The sequence below is a fragment of the Gopherus flavomarginatus genome, chromosome 1 (assembly GCF_025201925.1).
Source record: "Gopherus flavomarginatus isolate rGopFla2 chromosome 1, rGopFla2.mat.asm, whole genome shotgun sequence".
Lineage (NCBI taxonomy): Eukaryota > Metazoa > Chordata > Testudines > Testudinidae > Gopherus > Gopherus flavomarginatus.
In genome coordinates, this window is record NC_066617.1 from 256490236 (window position 1) to 256515891 (window position 25656).

At 49.2% G+C, this 25656-nt stretch overlaps 1 protein-coding gene across 5 annotated transcripts in view; it reads left to right on the top strand.

Moving 5' to 3' along the window:
• Nucleotides 1–25656, top strand: part of LIMS1 (LIM zinc finger domain containing 1) — a 141350-nt gene that overhangs the window by 90256 nt on the left and 25438 nt on the right. For all 5 annotated transcript variants that reach the window (XM_050922518.1, XM_050922508.1, XM_050922497.1 and 2 more), the window contains exon 3: nt 18467–18533. In XM_050922518.1, coding sequence (XP_050778475.1) covers nt 18467–18533 — 67 coding nt within the window. The remainder of the gene's footprint in view (nt 1–18466; nt 18534–25656) is intronic.

Here is a 25656-nt window from a genome sequence, read left to right on the forward strand (position 1 = left end):
CAAAAACGTAGGAGTTAACGGGGTATTCCTGGTTAACAGCAGACTACATCTTTCTATATAGTTCAAGTGTGTTGCTGACTTTGAGCCTTTTAAGGTATGGGTCCTCAACCGCATTATAGACTCAGCCCACCACTTTGAAGAAATACAGGCCCTGTAATGTTTAACTATGGTTTGATGCACTCGTGTGTTCTGTGTATGACAGAGCCATTGAGTTTCCTTATGCTACACGGAACAGTTCTGTGCACTTGAGTTCCCTTGTGCATCTAGCTGTCCCTTCCAATTAACAGGAGGATAGACTGAACATGAGAGTTCCTTCAGGCCTGAGCTCACTGGAATCTCCCAGTGTCTTGTTTGATCTCAGGAGCTCTAAAGAATAATTTTCTAGTCCTGGATGGTGTTCCATAAATGCCTGTCAGCTTTATTTTGCTCTTGTCAAAGCATCTGTTATAGGGGTATAAATATGTGGTAATTGGTCCAACTTAAAAATAAACCATATAGATTCCTCCTACTACTAACAGCAGGGAGTATCTCTGCAGACATTTTTCCACCAGATGCTCTTTTTAGGTGTTTCTGTATCAGAGGGAGAACACAATTTCCCAAATAGGGAGAGACAGGAATAAATTACTTTTGTGTCCCCTGCTTGTGTATGGACCAGACCACTTGCACTGATTCTGGAAGCATACTTTCTCTTGCAGCCTTTCTGGAGCACAGACTGCTTGATGGATAATGATTTGTCAGGTTTCCAGTATATTTGAAAGAGCTAAGGTTGCCTGTAGAGTAATATTTCCTGAAAGCAGGGTTGCAAAAGTGCTTACATTTTTTATTAAGATGGCCACCATCCAAGTTCTGCTTTACACCAGGCCTGTGACAGTCAGTCTGGAATTCCCTACAGGTCTAGGAGTCCTGCATTCCTCCCCAGATGGGCAGAAATGTAGGATCACAGCTAAAGGCACATTTCTGTCTGAAAACTTAGTACCTACTATAGTGACAAGCCAACAAGTAAGATTACGAAAACGAAAAGAGATTAGGGTGTGTGAGTGGTGTGGGGAGTGGGGGGAAGAGTCTCCTCTACTTTTTTTCAGTTTGTTTATTTTATGTATTGAATATTTATTGTATTTGTGTATAGTCAGTTTCACAGTGTCCCTGTAAGCTCTGTTAGGGCTAAATTTGAGCCATGCTGCAAGCAATATGTATGGGGCAATGCAGTACCACCATAACCTTTAAATTGTGCCCCTTTACTATCAGCAGTTACTAGTTGCCTGTGCCCCCACGACAGCTGCCTTAAGTGCTTGGGGGAATTAGACATCAAGAAGAGTTTGCCTTGCACCCAGAAGGAGAGGGACATTCACCTCAGGGCCCTCCTGATGGAGTCTGCTTGCCACCCGGCTTCTGAGCCCTCTACGCAGGCTGCACCGAGTACTTTAGCCTCTATATACAGTGTGCCACCAGCACCCGACTCCTCTCGGCGCTGGTCCCGAAGAAGGAGGCAAAGAAGCACTCACCAGCACCGAGCAAGAAGGCCCAGTGGTCATCCGGTAAAGGGACCGTGCCTGTCCGCCAGCCTTCTCCAGAGCAGCACAAGTGTGCCTCCGTGGCTGGGGCTCTTAGCGCTCTTAAAGGTCTGTCACTGACTCTGGTGGGCGGTATGGGACCCACCACCCTGCCTGCACCATCGTCATCCCAAGCCCAGGCACAGAGAGAGAGCACAGATCTCCACCTGCTCCTATAACGTCTCTGGTGCCACAGGACCAGGCTAAGGCTCCCCGAGAGAGCAAGCCAGCCATTAAGACCCCGCCAGGGTCAGGGGAGTGCCGTAGGTCGCCAGACAAGCAATCCCATGGCAGGTTGCAGGTGCTCTGCCGATCGCCCAGACTCTTGCCCCAGTCACCAAGATGTTATTCCCCAGTGTGGGGTTGAGGCTCCCCATATTATGACCGACGCTGTTCACCCTCTTGCCGATCTGTTGTCTAGATGTTGGTCTTAGTCACTGGCACTATGGGACTGCTCCCCCTCATGTTACCGGTCTTCTCAGCACTGTTCCCCCAATGCTGATCTCCCTGGCACCTGGACCATTCTCCCCAGTATAATCACTGGTCACTTACACCTGGTCAGCGCTCACCGGTAGCCACGACCAGCAAGCAGACCCAGGCATTGACGGCTCCTCCCTTGTCACCAGAAAGTGGTTCCTGTGGCATGGAGACCCAGTTCAGTCCATCGCCCTGGTCTCTGCGAGAGGGTGGCCGTATTGGGGAGCATGGGACGTTCCGGTGATGACGATGCCCCCTTTGCAGAGTTCTTCAGTGGCCACGTCAGAGCAGAGATCGACGGCACTGGGCCTGGTACTGGAAGATTGCTCTGAGGTCGGGGTGGAGGATCTGGTGCCCACCCCAAACCTCCCTCTCCAGCACCTGCCGAGCCCTCAGAATCTCCACCAGCGGCCAGGGCCGCCTCCTCTTCCCTGGACAAGGAGGTTGCGGGACCTTTCAGGGCCAGCCCCTCAGATGACTTTAAAGAACACCAAGCGATTATCTGATGCATCTCTTGGTTCTGAACAGTGGGGCTCTCCCAGGAGATGCAGGCCTCAATTCAGGATCCCCCCTTGGACAGAGTTGGACTCTTCTCCGTTCAAACAGACACCAGGCTACGTGGGTAGAAGGACACTAAGACTACCCTTGACTCATTGGGCATGCATGCCCTGCACTCTGCCAGAAAGCTGATTCTGGACATAGCAGCCCAGGGCTACACCCTGCAGTTTGTGGATACCCCTCCTTCCCGCCCCCCTGCTTTCCTGTCCCTCATCAGGGACCCCTCTCATGAGCAAATCCTGGTTCAGGAGGCTGACAAGCTCCTGCATTTTGGGGGGTGGGGGTGGAGGTGGTTCCTCAGGACGTGGAAGGAACAGGATTCTACTCCCTATACTTCCTAATCCCAAATGCCAAGGGGGGCCTCAGACCCATCCTGGACCTGCATGTCCTCAACATGTCTCTCAGGTTGAAATTCCGCATGGTCTCCCTGGCTTCCATTATCCCCTCCCTGGATCTGGGGAACTGGTACGCCGCTCTTGACTTGAAGGACGCTTATGTTAGAAGAGAACAGGCTGACCCAAAGGTGGATTTGAGTAAATGGGCTTCTTTATTGCGATACTTGTTCCCCCTGACCCAGTGGTCGAGTAAGCACTGAATTAATTACCTCACACTCTTTTATCTAAGTTAGTTTGTAAATACCACCATTTACTACAACACCCCCAAAACCCTTATTGAGTAATATGAACGCCCATACAATGAATATTAATAGCTGTATACTGAATATAATTATCCCTGCCCTTGATTACTGTTTACAGTATTACCATATTCTACAGACAATTTTTACTTTGAAGATACATTTCTTTGCTATAATTGCAGCCACAAATTCCCTTGATCAGCAATTCACAGGGAAGGGAGGAAGGGGCCATGACCTCAAGCTCGTTTGTAGAGCTGGGAAAGGACGGGAGTTGGAGATAACACTGCTTTACACAAAAAGGTATCCTTTAGATCCCCACCTTCCTTATGCAGCTGCAACACTTATCAATCCTTAACAAGGAGAAGGGAGAGGAGAGGGGTAGTACTTTATCTATCAAGTGAAGAGATGGTGCCTGCCCACGCCTTCCTCCCTAATTCCATGCTAGCGGTTATCCAGGTCTTTACTTAACCCTTACATACCCCAACAGCTTAATTCCATGTCTCCATATTCCCAGGACATAGATAGTTCCTGCTTTTCATAGTGGCAGGGTGCCACTTCCAGTTCATGGTACCACCCTTTGGCCTGTTTTCGGCCTCCAGGGTGTTCACGAAATGCGTAGTGCCAGTAGAGGCTTACCTCAGACATCAAGGGGGTCCTGATCTTTTCATACCTCGATGACTGGCTCATCAAGGGCAGGTCTCTGGAACAGGTGTGGAGAAGCCTCAATCTGGTGCGCTCCACCTGCAGTGACCTGGGCCCGTTAATAAATACAGAAAAGTCCACATTAATGCCAGTCCAGCGCATAGAGGTTATCATAGCAGTTCTTGATTCCACGCAGGCCAGGGCCTTCCTTCCGGAAGCACACTTTCAGGCCATGGTGGATCTCATTGCCCACATGAGAAGACATCCGATCACCAGGACACAGTTTCCTGCGGCGGCTGGGCCACATGGCAGCGTGCACATACATGGTCGGGTACTTCCGGCTTCATCTGCGACCCCTGCAAACATGGCTAGCAACGGTCTACGTTCCCAGCAGGCAACCTTTCAGAAGTGGTGTTCTGAGTCTTCATTTATTCACTCTAATTTAAGGTTTCATGTGCTGGTAATACATTTTAACGTTTTTAGAAGGTCTCTCTATAAGTCTATAAACTATTGTTGTATGTAAAGTAAGCAAGTTTTAAAAAATGTTTAAGAAGCTTCATTTAAAATTAAATTAAAATACAGATCTTATCAGTTTAGTGCAGTGGTTCTTAACCTGGGGTACACGCACCCCCTGGGGCAGGGCCAGTGCAAGGATATTTTGTGCCCTAGGCGAAACTTCCACCTTGCTCCCCCACCCCCACCCGCGCACACATTGGTTCATTGAGGGGCAAATCCCAACAAGCCTTTATAGACCCCAGGGGCAAGCCATGCCCTGGGGCTGCTCCCCAGACCAGGTACCCCCCTCCCCGCCCCCTGAACTCCCCTGGAGGGGGCACAGCCCCCCCACGAGCCCTCCCCACCCCAATCCAGTGGCCTCTGCACCAAGTCCACTCACTGGCTTTGCCGGGCTTGGGCTGCTGCAGCAGCTTGGCAGGGAGGAGCTGCCTTCCGGAGGTACTGGAGAGCCAGAGCATCCCGCTTGTGGCAGCAGCGAGCCCCAGCCATGGAGGAGCCAGCGCGGTGCAGGGGGGCAGCAGCCCTGCAAAGGCGGCGGCACTGCTAGCAGGGAACAGCTGCGCCCCCCCGCCCCTCCTGCCTAGGCTGCGGCCTGGCGCCACCCTGAGGGCTCCTGCAGGCTGCAGTGGATGTATGCGGGCGCCAGCCCCCATGCACCCCCTAGCTCCCCCCTCGCCTAGGGTTACCATATTTCATCAATCAAAAAAGAGGGGAGAGCCCTGCCCTAGCCCTGCTCCCATCCACTCCCTCCTACTTCCCACCCCAACTGCCCCCGTCAGAACCCCCCCTCCCCGCTCCTTGTCCCCTGACTGCCCCCTCCTGGGACCCCTGCCCCTAACTGCCCCCCAGAACCCCACCTTCTACCTAAGCCTCCCTGCTCCTTGTCCCTTAACTGCCCTCTCCTGAGACACCTCCCCCCTTAACTGCCCCCATAGGACCCTACCCCCTACCTGTCCCCTGACTGCTCTAACCCTTATCCACACCCCTGCCCCCAGACAGATCCCTGGGAACTCCCACACCTCATTCCAACCACTCCCTGCCCCCTGACAGGACCACCAGAATTCCTGACCCATCCAACCCTCCCCCTGCTCCCTGACTGGCCCCCAGGATTCCCCTTACCATGCCCATGCCGGTCAGATGCTAGCTCCACGTGGAATCAAAACTCCAAGTGGAGTGCTGAGGCAGCGGGGTGGGAGCTGCGGGAGGGGCAGCGGCGGCTCACACTCCTGGGAGCCGCAGAACCCGAGCGCGGTGAGGGGGAAGCGGGGAGGTGTGCTGCCGGCCCTGCTCAGCCTCCTGCCGGTCTGGGGTTCCATTCACTCAGCCAGCAGCAGGCTGAGCAGGGCCAGTGACTGGGACCCCGGCTGGCAGCCGCGTGCCAGGCAAAATCGGCTCGCGTGCCATCTTTGGTACACGTGCCGTAGGTTGCCGACCCCTTCCCTAGACTGAGCGATTATGGTGCCAGACTGCATCTTCTCGTCCTTGAACTGGTGGACCCCCAAGTCAGTGCTATGTCCCCATCACCGTCGCTCACCTTGGTCTTGGGTGCATCAGATCTGGGCTGGGGAACCCACCTGGGCGAGCTCAGCACCCAAGGTCGCTGGTTGCAGCACGACTTACCTCTTTGTGTCAATGTCAGGGAGCTCAAAGTGGTGTGCCTGGCCTGTCAGGCATTTTTGCCTGACCTGAAAGGTAAGATGGTGCTGGTCCTCATGGACAACACGGCTGCGATGTTGTTACATCACCAGGCAGAGTGGCGTCAGGTCCTTGGCCCTGTGTCAAGAGATGCTCATACTCTGGGACCTTTGTGTGCAGAATGCCATCCAGTTGGTGGCCACTCACTTACTTGGAACTAGGAACATCCTGGCAGATCATCTCAGCAGGACCTTCTCCTCTTGCGATGAGTGGTCCCTCCATCCAGAGATGGTCAACCTGATCTTCCGATGATGGAGGACTCCCCAGGTGGACCTATTTGTGTCCATGCAGAACAGGAAGTGCCACATGTTGTACTCCCTATACGGCGGGGACGAGGGTTCCCTGTCGGATGCCTTCCTGATCCCATGGTTGGGAGCGCTGATATACGCCTTTCTACCAGTGCTGCTTAGCCACAGAGCACTGCTAAAGGTGAAGCAAGACAGAATGTGGGTCATTCTTATTGCCCTGGCGTGGCCTCACCAGCACTGGTTCAGCATGCTGCTGAGTCTTTTGGTGGCTGACCCGCTGCAGTTACTTCTCCGTCCGGATTTGCTGTCCCACGGCAATCTGCTGCACCCGAACCTGGTGTTGCTCCACCTGACAGCATGGCTGCTCTGTGGCTAAGCTCAGACAAGCAAGAGTACTCCACCACAGTCCAACAGGTCCTGCTGTGCAGTAGGAAGCTTTCCACCAGGACTGCCTATGTGGCCAAGTGGAAGCGCTTCACATGTTGGACCTTCGACAAATGCATTCGTCCCAAGGAGGCCTCGTTGCAGAACATCCTGGACTATTTGCATCTAAAGCTCCAGGGCTTGTTGCTGTCTTTGGTCAAGGTGCACCTGGTGGCCATTTCTGCATTCCACCTTCTGCTTCAGGGCAGGTGTGTTTTCGCCCATCCCATGACGGCACAATTCCTGAAAGGTCTAGAGCGAGATCCGGTTGCCCCATGGGACCTGACTCTGGTGCTCTTGAAGCTCATTGGCCCTCCTTTTAAACCCCTAGCTTCCTGCTCCCTCTTGCTCCTTTCCTGGAAGGTGTCGTCCTTGGTCACTATGGCCTTGGCATGGTGGCTGTCCGAGATCAGGGCACACACATCGGAGCTGCCCTATGTGGTCTTCTACAAGGACATGGTCCAGCTACATTCGCATCCGGCTTTTCTGTCCAAGGTTGTTTCCCGGTTCCACACGGGCCAGGACATTTACCTGCCGTTCCTCTGTCTGAAGCCTCATGCATCTAAGACGAGGAGCACGGGTTGCATACACTGGTCTTCAGATGGGCGCTGGCCTTCTACATGCATAGAACATGGCCACTCCGTAAGTCAACACAGGTGTTTATTACTGCCGCGGACAGGATGAAGGGCTGCCTGGTGTCAGCCCGGAGAATTTAATCTTGGATCACGGCATGCATCCACTGCTGCTACGATCTGGCAAAAGTGCACCTGCCAGCGATTGTGATGGCTCGTTCCACTAGCATGCAGGCATCTTCAGCAGCCTTCCTGGCGCAAGTGCCAATCCAAGAGATCTGTCGGGCCGCCTCTTGGTCGTCCGTCCATACATTCGTGTCACACTGCGCACTGACTCAGCAGGTGCGAGACGACAGTGGCTTTTGCAGAGCTGTACTACAAGCTGCACGATTGTGAATTCCAAGCCCACCTCTATTGATACTGCTTGGGAGTCACCTAGAATGGAATCAACATGAGCAAGCACTTGAAGAAGAAAAAACGGTTACCTGTCTTTCATAACTGTTGTTCTTTGAGATCTGTTGCTCATGTCCATTCCATTACCCACCCTCCCGCCCCTCTCTCGGAGCTCTCAGCAAAAAGGAACTGAGAGGGTGTGGGCTGGCAGTGCCTGGTATGTTGCGGCATGAGTGCGGCCCTATGGGTACCGCTATGGCAGAAAATCTCTGATGGTCGCGCACATGGGCACGCGCACACCTAGAATGGAATGGACGTAAGCAACACATCTTGAAGAACAGTAATTATGAAAGGTAGGTAACTGTTTTTTCTAATTCTTTAATCATTCTCATAGCTCTTCTCTGACCCCTCTCAAATTTATCAACATCCTTCCTGAATTTTGGGCACCAGAACTGGACACAGTATTCCAGCAGTGGTTACACCAGTGCCAAATGAAGAAGTAAAATAACCTCTCTGCTCCTACTTGAGACTTCTTTGTTTATGCCTCCCAGGATCACGTTAGCTCTTTTGGCCACAGCATCACACTGGGAGCTCCTGTTCAGCTCATTATCCACCATGGCCCCCAAATCTTCTTCAGAGTAATTGCTTCCCAGGTTAGCATCCCCCAGTCTGTAAGTGTGGCCTACATTCTTTGTTCCGAGAAGTATACATTTACATTTAGCCATATTAAAACACACATCATTTGCTTGCACCCAGTTTAATTAGGCACAACTTTATTCACCTAAAATATCTGGGAGTATCTGTCAATAAATTGTACAGGGCAGGTTCATCATCCTTTCCTTAGTCATTTCCACATAATCCCAAACTTAGTTCCAGCCATCCTGTTGCTGGGACCCCCACCATCCTGAGTCATGCTTCAGTTTCCCCAAAGGAGGTCCCCGATTTTGGCTGGTGTCTTGATCTCCGCCAGACTAGGCATATGCCTTACTTTCCCCATTTTGGTTACTAATTAATTACAGCTGGTGTGTAGGCCACAGGTATTGTCAGTTTGTGCCTCAGTTTCCCCAGTTGCTCTTATGTGCAGAGGTGCTGACCATACCACATGCTGCCCCTCCACCCCCCACAGTGGCTCTCTCTTGATGGCCTTTGGACCCTGTCCCTATTACTGTCTCTGAGTTGGCTCAATGGTGTTTGAGCTGTAACATTCTGCCTGCTAGGAAAATCCACACCCAGTCAGTGGATCAAATTCAGTGATGATTCCTGGGCACATGTCACCTGAGGCACGTTGTGCATAGGCTAAGAGGAAGACTGAGTGCTTCCATACTAGCTGCCTTGCTGGGTTGCCCTCCTCGTGCACAATCACGTGTGCACTAGCTCTGGTGGTTTGAGGAACCAGGGAGTCCCCTAGCTCCCTCACTCCTTACTTTGTGGTACAGGGAGGCCAGCCAGTCCCCCCCGCCCCCCACCAGCTGGGACTCTTGTTCTAGGAATAGGTCATGTAAGTATTCTGGAGCTAAGAAATATGCACATGTACTCTGGGCCGTCTGATCCCTCAATTGTTCAAAACGTGAAGGGGCCAGTGAAATGATTGCAGTGGGATCCCTTGGAGCATTTCCTGGTCTTGTTGCTCAGAAATTAAGGAACAAGCACATGGCCTGCCCTTCCTCCACAGAATCTGCCTGGCCAGATATTTAATACCTAGCCGTGAAAGTGAGGAGTGTTCTGGATGATTTAGGGGGACAAAAGCCAACCTGTCCTTAAACAAGGCAGGGAATGGGAGCAACTAGGCAGATGTCGCAGAAGATCATGGCTAAAGAAGGGGCTTCAAAGCTGTTCCCTGTTAAATGCCTTGCTTCCCCCAAGATGTTCTGCCACATCAAAGCAATGAAAGTGATTGGAGAAGGTGATGGAATGGATTGTTCCTCCCTCATCTACCTCTTATCTGAATTACCTCATCTTTCAAAAAAATTCAGTTTGAGAAATGGGCCATTTTATTTTTCTGAACTGGTTTGTGTCTCACCTACGGTGATATTGCTGGGGGCTCTGCATTAGTTTTTGCTCGTTTTCTGTGTTGATGTTTAACTGAATGGGGAAACAGAGTTCAGGAGAGTGGACGGTTTTTTAGAGAGATTTTTAAGGGCATAAGAGCAGACTATCCCAGTGCATAGGAAAGATAGGAAGTATGGCTCTTAACCAGATCTTCAGTGACCTTAAATTCAAAAACGAGTCATTCAAAAAGTGGAAGCCAGATGAAGTTACAAAGGATGAATATAAAAAAACCAACACAAGCATGTGGGACAGAATTAGAAAGGCTGAGGCGCAAAATGAGATTAAATTAGTGAGGGACAGAAAAGGTAATGAGAACATTTTACAAATACATTATAATCAAGAGAAAGACCAAGGACTGAGTAGGCCCAGTACTCAGTGAGGAGGGAAAGACAATAAAAGAAAACACAGAAATGGCCAAAGTGTTAAATGCTTTTTTTCCCTCCAGTTTTCACCAATAAGGTTAATGGTGATCAGATGTCTAACTTCGGCTATGTCTACACTGGCAATTAAATGACAAAACTTTTGTCTTTCAGAGGTGTTAATGCCCCCCTGGACAAAAGTTTTGCTGCAGCAAGCGCCAATATGAACAGCGTGTTGTCACCAGGAGCGCTTTCCTGCTGAAAACACAAACGCTGCTCATTGGGGGTAGAAGATTTTTGTCGTCAGGAGAGCTGACAGACAGCAGCTACACTGCACGACTTTTAGTGGCATGACTGTGGCAAGACAGCCATGTCGCTAAAAGCTGTGTAGTGTAGACATAGCCTTAGTGAACATCAGAGTAAATAGGGTAGCATCTGAGGCTAAAATAAGGAAACAACAAATTAAGAATTACTTGGGCCTGGTCTACACTAGAAAATTAGGTCAGTGTAACTATGTCGGGGGTGTGAAAAATTCACATCTGAGCAGCATAGTTAAGCCAACCTAAGTCCCTGAATAGACAGCGCTAGGTTGATGGAAGAATTCTTCCATCCTACCTACTGCCTCTCAGGGAGGCAGATTACCTATGCCAACAGGAGAATCCCTCCCATTGGCGTAGGTAGTGTCTGTGCTGAAGCACTACAGCATTTTAAATGTAGAGAAGCCCTTAGACAACTTAGATGTCTTCAAGTCAGCAGGGCCTAATGAAATACTTCCCAGAAAACTTACAGAACTGGATGAAGAGATCTCTGAGCGATTAGCGATTATCCTTGAGAATTTGTGAAAGATGGAAGAAATCCCAGAGAACTGGGGAAGGGCGAATATAGTACCTATCTATAAAAAGAGGAATAAGGACATCCCAGGGAATTACAGATCAGTCAGCTAAACTTTGGTATCTGGAAAGATAATGTAGCAAATAATCAATCAGTTTGTAAGGAGCTAGACCACAGGTCGGCAACCTACGGCACGCATGCCACCTTTGGCACGTGAGCTGATTTTGCCTGGCACATGGCTGCCAGCTGGGTCCCGGCTGCCGGCCCTGCTCAGCGCAGGCCGGCAGAGGCTGAGCAGGGCCAGCCCCAAGTAAAAAAAACTTGTTTACTTTACATACAATAGTTTATAGACTTATAGAGAGAGACCTTCCAAACTGGAGAAATGATCTGAAAGAAAAGGACAAATGCCGGGGCGGGGGATTGCTTTACCAAGTGTGAGGTCAGTCTAATGAGATAAATAAATTAACAGCAGGATACCAAGGGAGGAAAAATAACTTTTGAAGTGGTAAGAGAGTGGCTCATTACAGACAGTTGACAAGAAGACGTGAGTAACAGTAGGGAGAAATTAGTATTGAGGAAATTAAGTTTTAGGTTTTCTAATGACCCAACCACTTCCAGTCTTTATTCAGTAAGTTCAAGGGGGACGGGACTGCATTTTAAGAAGATTATGAGTGTTGCTTGGATAACAATTCATGATTTTGCTAAATCAGGCACAAGCATTGGAGAGTTTTGCTTCTGAGGTGTGGGGGTGTTTTGTTTTGTTTTTTAAATATTTAACAGCCTATGGCAGGGCCAGAGGATGCTGCTGCAATTAACATGGCAAACTTAATTATTATTTATATTAAAGTAGTACCTGGAGGCCTCTCTCAGTATGGGTGGTGTTTAGCAGAAACAGTCTTAAGGAGAGGGTCCTTGAAGGAAGACTTTTTACTGTATATCTTTCTAGTAAGTTATTAAAGACCTGGAGATTTGCAACTAGTTAGTGATTATTTTGAGGTAAGATTTTCTACCTGGAAACTTTTGATTCTTGGAACTCCTGTATATGTCTTAAAAATGTGTATTGTGGGATTAGTTACCAGGGATTGAGGGTTTTTGCTGCTAGGTAAACAGTAGAATCAGCCACAGGGTACTGCAGAAATGAGCTAAAAATAGATTAAAACAAACCATATGCCTGCTTGACACAATCAGAAGAGAAGGAAAACCTGTTCAGCCTACATAGATTTGTGTGCAGTGGCACTGATCTCCAAACAGAGTTAACATGTATAGATAGAGCTCCATTGTATCACTCAGTAACACAAAACAGGAAGTGTTCAGATTTCATACTCTATGTTCATGTCCAAATCCTTTCCAACTCATATGTAATCTGTTTTATAGCTTTATGCTGTATGTCATTACAGAGTGTCTGGCACATTTGATTTGTGCTAACATCAGACAGGTTGGATAACTCACTGTAAGAATACTGGCTTTTCATTCCTAGTGACCCCAGTGAAGTTCAGTGTGAGAACTAAGCTTGGGATCTCATGTTGATAGCAGAGAGCAATCTGCATCATAAAATGGCCACCCTGCTAGACAGTTTAGCGTGACTCACCCTGCTGTATAATGATTCATAAAGATAAAAATTATCTGATCCTTAGAGCAATATACCGGAGCTAATGTGTAAATGTTAGGGTATGGCTACACTTACATTTGTGCAGCGCTGGTAGTTACAGCTGTGTTCGTACAGCTGTGTAGGGACAGCGCTGCAGTGTGGCTACACTGACAGCTACCAGTGCTGCAGTGTGGCCACATTTGCAGCATTTGCAGTGCTGTTGGGAGTGGTGCATTGTGGGCAGCTATCCCACAGAGCACCTCGTCCCATTTTGGCACTGTGGGTTGTGGGAAGGGGATGAAAGGGTGCGGGTCATTCCGCTTCCTGTCCCAACGCCCCGTGGTGCATCGCTACAGATCCCAGCAGATTGGCACCATTGTGAGTCTGCAGTGCGATTTCTGTTAAAAATGGAGCCCGAGCTGCTGAGGACCTTGCTGATGAATGTTGCCAGCACATCACGTTTGGCAGTGGAGCTATTTCTTCAGCTCCAAAGTGACAGGAGTTAGACGATGATATTGATTCGCCTGACGCGCAAGACACTAAATTGCTTGTGGCAGTAACGGATGTGCTCAGCACAGTGGAACGCCGCCTTTGGGCTTGGGAGACAAGCACTGAGTGGTGGGATCACATCGTCCTGCAAGTCTGGGTTGACGAGCAGTGGCTGCAGAACTTTCGGATGAGAAAAGCCACTTTCATGGGACTGTGTGAGGAGCTTGCCCCCACCCTGCGGCGCAAGGACACAAGATTGAGAGCTGCCCTGCCAGTGGAGAAGCGGGTGGCTATTGCAGTCTGGAAGCTGGCAACTCCAGACAGCTACCGATCGGTCACGAACCAGTTTGGAGTGGGAAAGTCGACCGTTGGAATAGTGTTGATGCAAGTTTGCAGGGCCATTAATCGCATCCTGCTAAGAAGAACCATGACTCTGGGGAACGTGCAGGACACTGTGGATGGCTTTGCACACATGGGTTTCCCTAACTGTGGGGGGGGGGGGCGGGCGGGCGGGCGATAGATGGGACGCATATTCCTATTCTGGCATCATTCCACCTGGCATCCGAGTACATTAATCGGAAGGGGTATTTCTCTGTGGTTCTCCAAGCGCTTGTGGATCACCGTGGGCATTTCACTGACATTTACTCAGGATGGCCTGGAAAGGTGCATGATGCACGCATCTTTCGGAACAGTGCCCTGTTCAGGAAGCTGCAGGCCAGGACTTTTTTCCCAGACCGCAAGATCGCAGTAGGGGATGTCGAAATGCCCATTGTGATCCTTGGAGACCCCGCTTACCCCTTAATGCCATGGCTTATGAAACCGTATACAGGGAAGCTTGACAGGAGCAAGGACCGGTTCAACTACAGGCTGAGCCAGTGCAGAATGACTGTGGAGTGTGCTTTCGGCCATTTAAAGGGACGCTGGAGGTGTCTATATGGGAAGCTAGACTTGGGGGAAAGCGGCATCCCCGCTGTTATATCCGTGTGATGTACCCTCCATAATATTTGTGAAGGGAAGAGTGAAACATTCAGTGAGGAATGGACCTCCGTGGTTCAACGCCTAGAGGCTGAATTTGCACAGCCAGAGAGCAGGCCTACTAGAGAGGCCCAGCACAGGGCTTCAAGGATTAGGGATGCCTTAAGGGAGCAATTTGAGGCTGAAAGCCAACAGTAAAGTTTGGTGCCTTGCATGGGTGTGAAGTGCAGTGGTTACAATGATTTGCAGTGCCTGTTTTTCCCTTGGGATACAGTATTTTTCACTTTCTGCAATAATAAAAACTGTTTTAAAAGCCAAGAAATCATTTATTCAAAATACAGTACATAAAAGGGCAGGGGGGTAGGGTGGTGAACTGTACATTCAGAGGTTTGAATATGTCCTGCCTGGATTGCTGTGCAATGCCTGCTGCACTTCAGGATTAATATGCTGCATGGTGATGGGGGTTGAGTGCATAGGGTAAGAGTCGTAGTTCTCAGGGCTGGTAGGTGAACGTACAGGTGTTGGGGGCAGCTGGTGGTGGTAAGAACCAGGCTGCTGGAGAAAGGTGTTTTGAGCAAACACTGGGGCACAAGGGAGAGAGCTTGGAGTGGGGGGTAGCTTGGTACTGATCTGCCTGCATGGCTACGAGAGACTGTATACAGTCCGTTTGGCGTGCCAGGAGGCTTATCGGCTGCTTTGTGCTTTTCTTGGTAGCCAATTCCTTTCTCCTGCTTTGTGTTTCCCTCCACTGATGCATTTTCTCTCTCCAGTCCTGCAGCCTCTTACTCTCTCTGGCATACTGATTCATAACTGCTTTCACCAAATCTTCTTTGCTTTTCCTTGGTTTACGCCTCAAGTTCTGTAATTTTTCAGCAGGCTGTGATAGGGCCGGAGGATTCAAGGACACTTAAAAAAAACAGAAATAGAAACATTTAATACAGAGGCTGCATTGTTTATTATCACAGTGAAGGAGTTTGTAGACTATTTGTAGCATCATTTACACATAGCAAACATAGCACAGAGAGGCCACAGCAGCGAAGACATGGTGAGTAATGGGGTGAGTGTTTCTGCCACGACTCACCTGGGAAGGGGAGCTGCTTGAGTCAGGGCTCACTGGGGTTTCTGTGCATTGGGGAAAGCAGAGAGTAGCTGGGGGGAAAGTGCACTGAACACCACCCCCACAATTGCCACAGCAGTTACTCCTCTGGGAAGGGGAGCTGCTTGAGTCATGGCTCACTGGGGTTTCTGTGCATTGGGGAAAGCAGAGAGCAGCGGGGGGGCCCTACACTGAACACTATCCCTACATTTTCAACAGGATTTTCTACTGCAAGATATATCACCGCTGCGTGTTACCTGGGAAGAGAGGGAGGGTCTTCTACAGCAATGTGGATTCCGCCCTGGTCCCTATGCAGCTTGCCTGTGTGCAGCAATGGTCCCCGCACCCCTCGTGGCACAATGGCGCGGATACGTTAGCCTGACTGGGACAAGGACCACAGTGGCTCTCCCTATAAACTTGCGCAAGCACATTGCCCACGCTCTGGCTGAAACTTTTGAAGAGATTACTGATGCCGATTACAGAGACGTGATAGACCAAATCAATGGGCTATTCCACATCTAGGCATGCATGCAGGCAGCCATAACCCCCCCCTCCCAAAACATTTCCATCCTTAAAATAAAAGCTGCTTACCAGAAACCCGCTCCTCTGCTTCTTCTTCACCAACAAGTTCCAGCTGCTGCGACTGGCTAGCTTCCTCCTGGCTTGAGAAGAGCTCCTGGCTGCATGCCTCCTGGGACTCCGGAGTGTCTCCCTCCACCCCAGTAGCCTCACTCTCGGCTTCCTCTACACCCTCCCCCACTTCTCCCTGCTCTGAACTCTCCATCGTGGTCCTCGGATTGGCAGTGGGGTCACACCCAAGTATGGCATCCAGCTCCTTGTAAAAACGGCAGGTCGTGGGGGCAGCTCGTGAGCGGCCGTTTCCCTCACGACCTTTGCAATAGGCACTCCGCAGCTCCTTTACTTTAACCCTGCACTGCAACGCGTCCCGTTCATGGCCCCTTTGCAGCAAGGACTTTGATATCTGGCCATAGGTATCATAATTTCTATGGCTGGAGCGCAGCTGTGATTGCACAGCTTCCTCACACCAAACACTGATGAGGTCCTGCAGCTCGGAAGTGTTCCATGCTGGGGCTCGTTTGGGGCATGGAGGCATGGTCACTGATTGATTGATTGATTGCACTCCACACCTGGCTGAGCAAACAGGAAGGGGATTTTTAAAATTCCTGGGGCATTTAAAGGGCGGGTCACCTGAGCCCGGGGCAGTGGAGTGCGAAACGATGAGCAGAGTGGCTGAAAAGGTATGCTGGGATACCTCCTAATACCATGGAGGCCAATAAAAGTGCTTTTGGTGGCCACACTTGATGACCAGCGCAGGAATCGCTACACCCCAAGCAGACCAGGTGTACAGCCAGCGCTGCAGCCAGGGAGTTGCAGTGCTGGCCGTGCTTTGCAAGTGTGGACACAGAGTGAGTTGCAGTGCTGTAACCACATCACCAGCGCTGCAACTCTCCAGTGTAGCCAAGCCCTTATACTATTCCTAATTTATGCTTAATATTCACTGAGTTTGTTTTGTTTTTTAGTTTCCAGTTGGAAATGCTCCCCATTGCCTCCATTTTAATGGTTGTCTCAATTTGTAAAATACCAGACATTTTATAGTAAACCTAATGATGTGTGTCTGGTTTTAACATAGCTAGCATTTGCATCTGGTTATGACAGGGGTCGGAAACCTTTCAAAGAAGGAGCCATTTTTTGTGTTTGTCCAAAATATTTCAAGAGCAGCATCACGTGCAAAGCTACTTGTAGAGTTAGAATTTATCAACTAATAATAATTGAACATATTAAAGTTATTACTACTCACCAACACTTTTAATATGACTTCTGCCATTCGAATATAAACAGGAGGGAGCTCCAGGCTGGGGCAGGGGATTGGGGTGCAGGAGTGGGTTTGGGGTCTGGGAGGGAGTTTGGGTGCAGGAGGGAGTTCTGACCTGGGGCAGGGTGTTGGAGTGGGGATGGAGGTTGTGAAGTGCAGGCTCTGGTCGGGAGGCGGCTCCTGGCCAGTGGCACAGTAGGGCTCTGGCCCCATGCTGCTCCTGGAAGTGGCTGGCTGCTGGCACGTCTCTGGTGGGGGGAGGGGAAGGCATCTCCATGCGCTGCCTCCGCCGCCAGCACCGTCCTCACAGCTCACATTGGCCAGGAACCAGCCAATGGGAGCTGTGGGGGTGGTTCTTGTGGGCGTGGGCAGTGCACGGAGACCTGATGCCCTCCTTCTCCCGAGGGGCACGCAGAGATGTGCCAGCAGCCAGCCACTTCCAGGAGCAGCGTGGGGCCAGAGCCGTGCTGCACCGCTGTCCGGGAGCTGTTTGTTGTAAGCGCCTCCCTGCCAGAGCCTGAACTTCACACACTCCCAAAAAACGGCTGCCTGCATGGGGGCAGCCAAAATTGCTGCATGCGTCTTCGGAGCCTCAGGTTGCTGACTCCTGGGTTATGAGATGCCTGAAGACACCCACACATGAGCAGTGCCTCCCCTTCACTCCAAGCCATGTTTGTCTGTATATTATTACAGAAGTTGTCCTACAGCACTACCTTCACTTCCTTGAAATCATTTCCCACCTGTTTCTGTGAAGATGAGCCTGAACCAGAAAATCATGTCTGAAGCACCCTGGACTTTGAGAAAGTTCAAATCTAAATTCAAGCCATGCGTCTGGCCTCAAACTCTGCAATGCGCCAGTTTGAAGCTCCAAATCTAGAACTTTGTTGAGAAAGAGATCAGATATGAATATCCTTAGCCTTGAATGGAAGTTCTCTTCCTGCATTTTTCTGTGTTATACTACTGAGCTGGAAAGTTGTTTTGCACAGTAAATTGCAGAGATTTTTGACATGAACATTCTCCTGCATTTATTTCCTCCAATATGTGGGGCCATTCTTTCAGGAAGTGCAGAGTGCGGAGGTGATCAGAGGGGTTCAGGGAAAATGCTTCCTAGTAGGAAGGGTGTTTATAAGTTGATCCAGTCATTCAAAGGTTAATTCCTGTCTGTAGCACTGTATGTTGCATCAGATTTTCTGTATCCTGTCTGATCTTAAATATTGTCTGACAATGGAAATGATAACACAGAGCAAAAACTTTAGACACTCGGCTTTTTAAAAGGAGAGTTAATACTGTAACAAATAGTGTATTGCATGCTTAATATTAACGTAAGGTAGCTAGATTTAGTATGAAAGGGGTTGATCAGTTTGTCTCCTACAAAAACCTGTTTCTGTGTGTCTCCTCTTTGTTATAGCCAAGTCATCTTTTACAATTTAATTGCATCTGGGAATGATACGGTATTGTGACGGTATGTATATTATTGATGTGAAATGTGAAGTACACTTCTTATTCCTCTAACTTCCAGTTTGTTTCACATTTACAGTTCGAAGGAAGGAAATATTGTGAACATGATTTTCAGATGCTTTTTGCCCCTTGCTGTCATCAGTGTGGTAAGTTTTCTAGCAGAAGTAGTATTTCATACTGATCATCCAATGTAAATTCAACATATAACCTTGGAAACAAATGTAATCCTTGTGAATGTTCCCTGTGAAGGTAGACTTCAGAAAATGTTGGAAATAACCAAAGGATTTATTTGAGTAAAGAGAAGCAGGCAATCGGGCTTAAAAGATGGATGAATTAATTCAGAATGATTAGTGATTTAGCATTTGATTGAGTTAACACTTTAAGGCCTTCATGAGCTTTTGATATGATGTAACAAAAAAAGTTCTTCTGCAACTAAAACTCTCAGACAAGCTCTCATCATCTCCTGTTTCAATTATTTTAACCACTTCCTAATTGGTCTGCTCACAACCTACATTGTCCTACTCCAGTATGTACAAAGTAAGATAATCTTCCTTGCCCATCTCATGAAAACACTGGCTCCCCCATCTCTACTGCATCAAATTCAAACCCTTTTAAGCTTCAAGCCACTTCTAAGGCCTTACTTAGCACTGACTCACCCAGTGCATTTGCATCATCTCTATTTCAATGAGAGAATACCCTTTGTGACGGGTTGGACCCTTGGGATGTCACCTGGTGAGTTGGGCACCACTGAGTCAGACTGTTCTCCCAGCCTGGGTCCCCTTTACCTGGCCTTGATGGGCAGGGCCGGCTTTAGGCCAATTCCCCTGAATCAGGCCCCACCCCTAAGAGCGCCCCGCGCCCAAGCCCCAGTCCGGTGTACCAGCAAGAGCCGGTGTGCTGTACCGGGGTGGCCTAGCTTCTCCAGGGGGCAATTTAAAGGGCCTGGAACTCCCAGGCCCTTTAAATTGCCACCAGAGCCCCACTGCTGGAGCCCTGGGATAGGGCTGCAGGGCTATTTAAAATGTCTGGGGCTCCCATTGCTTGTACTGCCTCAGCCTTTTAAATAGCCGCTGGAGCCCCACCGCTTCCCCAGGGCTCCCGCAGCTATTTACAGGGCCGGGGCGGTGGAAGCAAGGAAGCCCCGGGCCCTTTAAATGGCCCCTGAGCCCCGGGCTGCTGCTGCTACTCCGGTGGAGGAGCGGGCACTCACCATACAGGGTGGGCTGTACCCGCACCCCCTGCCCGCGGCCAGCCCCTGCTGCACCCCCTGCCCACATCAGCCCCGCATCCCCTGCCCTGCCCGCACCAGCTCCTGTCTGCAGCCAGTCCCACACTCCTCTGCCTCCAGCCCTGCCAACCCCTGCTGCACCCCCGTAACCCTGCCTGAAGCCAGCCAGCCCCACACACCCCTGTCTCCAACCAGCCCCGCACCCCTTGCCCTGCCTGCAGCCAGATCCTACCTGCAGCCAGCCCCTGCCCTGCCTCCAGCTAGCCCCGTGTCCACTGGTGCCCTGCAGTTCCCAGGGCAGTAACTCTGCACACTTGCTTCAATGGGAGGGGCAGGGAGCAGCTGGGACCCACACATTTGCACACCCTAGGGTGACCAGACAGCAAGTGTGAAAAATGGGGACAGGGGTCGGGGGATCTTATATAAGAAAAAGACCCCAAAATTGGGACTGTCCCTATAAAATTGGGACATCTGGTCACCCTAGCACACTCCCAGGGAGTGGGGGGGACCCACACATGCAAAACGGAGCTCATTTCTAGTCCAGGCCTATCTTTTTAAAAAAGAAGTTTAGGTAAGGTTAACATACATCCATATTTTCCCGGACATGTCAGGCTTTTTGGTTCTTAAATTGCCATCTGGGAGGAATTTTTAAAATACAGACATATGGTAACCCCTGTTGGTACAAAAAATACATACTGTGGCACATCCCTTAAATCAGAACTTTTTATAGGGAACCAGTTGTGAAGAAATGAAAGGCTTCTTTTTACATTTTTTTTTAAGTCATCCCTGCTGGGGCCCCGCCGAAAATGTTCAAATTGGGCCCCGCATTTCCTAAAGCTGGTCCTGTTGACGGGCTAGGCTCCCCAGCCTTTTCCAGCCAAGCACACAGGCAGGGCCATACCCAGCTGAACAGAGGGCCAGAGATCCGCTCTGGGAAGGCTCATCTTAGGGGACTTGCCACAGCACCGAGATGTCCACCCCCTCCCTTGGAGTACAAACCCCAAATTATATGAAATTCACCTCTTTTCTCAATGTGGAGGAGGGTATACACTTCTTTCCCTCCCCCCCCCCCGCAAAATGACATAAACTGCGTTATATTATAAACCAGAAATACAATTATTAACTATAACAGGTGTATTTTAAGTAGTTAAGGAGGTAGCAGACAGAACAAGGCAGATTACTAAGAAAATAAAACAGAGCAAACAAACCAAGTTTAATGCACTAAAGACACTGGTTACATGTAAGGTCCACCCTAAATGTGGTTCTAATAATCTTCTTCACAAGCCAGATGCTCTTCCAGCCTGGGTTCAGTTCTTTCCCCCAGTTCAGTCTTAGTTGTTCCTAGCAGTCATCTTGGGTGGAGTAGCAGGGGAGAACTGAGGACCCAGATTACCTCACTCCCCACCCTTAAATAGGATTTGCATAAGGCGGGAGTCCTTTGTTTCCTAGTCTGACTCCCACTTCCTTAACAGTGGAAAGTTACAAGAAGTCCGATTCTGCGAGGCCCTTACAACCATTCTTCACAGACTGACCTACAGGTTCACAGGAAGACTAAGCTTTTTTACAGTCCATTGTCCTTGTTGATGGGCCATCTGCGCTGTCTGGCTTGTCCATTGTTGTACCTGAAGTGTTGGCAGTGAGCATCACCCAAAGTAGCATAGTTGAAATACAAATACATAGTCAATATTCCTAATTTCAGATACAGAAATGATACATGCATATACATAGGATAATCACATTCAGTAAATCATAATCTTTCCAATTATATCTCACGAACCATCTTGCATAAAGTATATCTGTTATGTCATATTCTTATCATATTTTCATAAAAAATACGGAATGATATGTCACACCCTTATTGCCTACTCCTTCCATAATCATTTCTCAGCTTTCTTCGTTTCTGCACTGTCCTGTGCATGGAATGCCATTCCAGAGCTGGTCTGAAAAGTCACTCCCCTCCCCTCATTTAAATCTCTCCTGAAGCCCCATTGTTTCCTTGAAGTCCACAGGAAGCTACTTATTTCACTTATTTATCTTATGTGTGAACTGCTTATTTGTATGACGGGACGAGGTTGAATGCTGGCAGAGAGGGGCTTATGGACACTAGATCTAAAGCTAGGGATTGCTAGTAGGCAGAGTGGGTTGAATGATGGAGGGAAGATATGGGAAGGAGTTTAGTGTGTATAACTCAAACAAAAACACAAACATGACTAACTAGATGGACGATGGAGTTCATTGTTTCTGTAGGCCAAGCACATTGCACAGAGGAGGGGCTCAATGCATTCCTCCATTGTCCCCGCAAGTGCCTGGTGTGCTGTCCCCCTGCCCTAATTCTGCTGCCTTCTTGGTCATTTCTCTCCTTAACAAATCTCTCTGCCTGCAATATCAAATGGATACCGTTTAGATGAACTAAAACACTTGTGACTGGGCAAAGGTAAATGATCTTGCCTGAGCTAGGCACAGTGTGGACGGAGCCACAGTGCAACTCTTGAAACTCATTCCTACTCAGCCAAGATAGCTCCTGATGTGAAAGAGCCCCCACTCTTCCGGTCCTAAACCTTTACGACCCCAGCAGTCTAGCAAAGCAGCTCAATCCTAACCAGCAGTTCCATTTGCTGATTCATTTCACCAGTAGGATTGAAGCAGGGCTTAAATTCCCCCCCAGTATTTCCTGGAGCCATGAACTTCAGCCCCGTGGGAGGCACAGGGGCATGGGGCTTCTGCCCTGTCGGGTGCACGGCTCTGCCCCACAGGGCACACTGGGGCTTCTGCAGGTTTTAAAATATTTACTGGAGCTCCACTCTGGATGGCTTCGGATGAATTTAAGTCCCGGATTGAAGTATGAAAATGCAATGGACAGAACGAATAATGACTGGTTGAGTTACCTCTGATCTCATAAGGCCTCTGCCTGGAGCACCGTATGGCCATTGTGTGTAACTCAGCCTTCTTCTTCGAGTGCTGGTCCCTGTCTGTATTCCACTGTGGGTATGCATTCACTCCATGCATCCAGAGCCAGAGAATTGTGAAAGCAGCATCTGTTGGTCCACACATACATCCTGGGTCACCCTGTGCCTCCCACTTAGGAAATAAAGGGTGGGGCTGACCAACTGCCTCTCCAGTTCCTTCTCACTGCCGCTTGGTCCAGATTGGAACCTTCAGTATCCGAAGCTTTATCTGTGAAAATATATTTAGATATCTGTAAACAGCTTTTTTATATTCTAGTTTTTATCCGACAGTTTTAGTGTTTTATAGTTAGTCTTCCCTGACATGGGAAGCATGCCCCCATGCCGATACCCTATTCGGGTACTGGACTATGCCCAGGACTTCAAAATTTCTGCTTCCTGCCTGCAATCCTTCTCAGTCAGCGATGACCACCAACAGTGCTTATACTGCTTCAGGGAAGCCCCCCATCACAGTAAGGTGCAGCATCTGCTGTTTGTTCCCCAGCCGTATGCAGGAAGCATCTAATAGAAAAGGCCACAAAGCTGCAATTGGACCCAGGCCAGGGACCCCTCCCTGTACATTGAACTGATAAATCAAGGAGCACACCCCCTGCCACGAGGTCCAACTCAGGAGCAAAGGAGTTTACCCCTACAAATCCCCAGTCAGGATCTTGTCGGGGGAAAAGGGAGCATAAGCATGAGTCTGAGTCTTCCTCCAAATACACTTTGAAAAAGTTGGATTCTATCCTGCCTAAACTGACCATTAGCTCAGCCCAAGAGAACTTAGTACGTCCTAAGTCTCAGAGGCATAACATACTGGGCCCTCCAGTACCTCCCAAGCACAAATCCTGGGATCTGCCAGCACTGACAAAGATGCGTTGTCAAGAGCAGCAGTTATCCATGGTACCATCTCTGCCTTCAGTGGCTTTGGCACAGACGGTCTCTGTTGCAGCTCTAGGGGTTTGGGTGGACAGGACACACCTCTTCCAGGCCTGGAGTCTCTCACTCCATCGGCTCCCTCTGTTTTGAGAAAGGTTATAACTCCACCAGGGGAGCTGCCTTTGGGAGGAATCTGTCTCCTATTCCATCTTCAGGCTGTGATTTCACTCCAGTGGCACTGTCGGTACCACCGTTGGAACTGGAATTGGCTTTCTTCTCATCGGGAGATTCTGAATCACACTGAACCATTATGCCTTCTTCCTCCAAGACACACGTTCCCCGTCAGAAAACTTGCCCCAACTTGGGACCAACCTCTGCCTCCTCACTCACCTCAGAACTGTTGGTACCCCATGCCATGGGGACCACCACAACCCCCTGTTCAATCCATCCTATTGGCCATACTCTAGGCCATGGGATCAGTACCATCTTGTAGTTGGCTCAATCTGTTAGGGAGTCACCCCTTTCCTCCTCTTTGAGGAGACAACAGGATCTGTCCTCCGATTCCTGCTGCGGAAGAATATGCTCCGGATCCGGTGGTGCCGTTGGCGCCAATAAGATTCGTGTTTTTATTGCCAGATGAGGTGCTGACTCTTATGTCTCCATCCTTCCCCACCCTGCTTCCCAATGACTATAAGCCGTTCCAGGAACTCCTTTGCAGAATTGCATGGGAACTGAAGATTCCTCTTGAGGAGGCTCAGGATCCTCAACACAAGCTCCTGGACATCCTTCAGTCCTCCAGCTCCAGTAGAATAATGCTCTTGGTTAACAAAGCCTGGAGTCAGCTAGAGTAGTCTGGCATAACCAAGCTACCTGCACTCCTACCCCTAAGAGGGCAGAGAAATGGTACTATGTCTCAGCCAAAGGTGTGAAATTTCTGTTCTCTCACCCTGTTCCCAATTCTGTAGTGGTCCAAGCCACTGCAGAGAAATGTAGGCAGCAACACCCGAGATCGACCCTGACTGATAAGGACAACAAGTGTTTCAACTTACTAGGAAGGAAGATCTTTTCTTCTTCTAGTCTCCAGTTCAGGATAGCCAATTACCAACCACTACTGGCTAAGTATGTCTCCCACAGCAGGACAAAGCTCATTTCCAGGCTCTTAGCTGGTTGCCATGACCACTCTCCAATCAGCAGTAGATAGACCTGATACATCTTCCAGGGCAATGGCTACTTCCATTGTGACGCACAAGGAGTCATGGCTCCATACTTCCGCGCATCTCAGAGAAGTCAGTACACCATGGAGGATCTTCCCTTCAGTGAGACTCATCTGTTTAATCAGAAGATGGATGAGTCCTTACACACTTTAAAGGACTCCAGGGGCATCCTCTACTCCCTGGGAATATATGCACATACCCTAAAGAGAAAATTCCACCTTCAGTAATACAAGTTTAGATTGATGGCTCAACAGTTCTTCCACCTGAGATCTTATGAGATCCTAAGAGCAGAGAGTTAAAAAATAAAAACCTGCTTCATCACACTTTCTGCAGCAGATTCCTCATTCCAATCCCAGCCCTCATTGAAACATTATTTTAGATGGGAGGTGTAAGCCACTGAGTCCAACATGTCCTGACTACCAACACACTCTTTTGGGTGGGTCATCTAGTACTCCTTTTCAGCACCTGGAGTGCAATAACAATGAACAAATGGGTGCTCAGCATTATCCATTCTGACTGTATAATAGAGTTTGTGCCCTACCTCCTCCAAAACCCCCTTTCCCTCCTCCCTCTCGGAGACCACTTTCACAAGAACATTCTCAAACAAGAGGTGGAATCTCTCTTATAGTGAAGAGCAATAAAGCAGGTTCCTCTTCAGTACCAAATAAGGGGTTTTTACTTGACATATTTCACAGTTTCCGAAAAGAAAGGCAGTTGGAGACCTATTCTTGGCCACTGCCATCTAAATTGCTTTATTTGCAAATCCAGCTTTTGCATGGTCATGTTGGCATTTATAGTTCAATCTCTGGAAAAAGACAAGTGGTTTACAGCTCTTGACATGAAGGATGCCTACTTTCACATGGACAGCCAAACCACTTGCTAGTGCTTACTCAGATTCATAGTCACCTCCACTCACTTTCACTACAGAGTACTCCCTTTCAGCATTGCTTCCTTCCCCAGGGTCTTTACCAAGGTGTTCTCTGTCATAGCAGTCTATATCAGATGC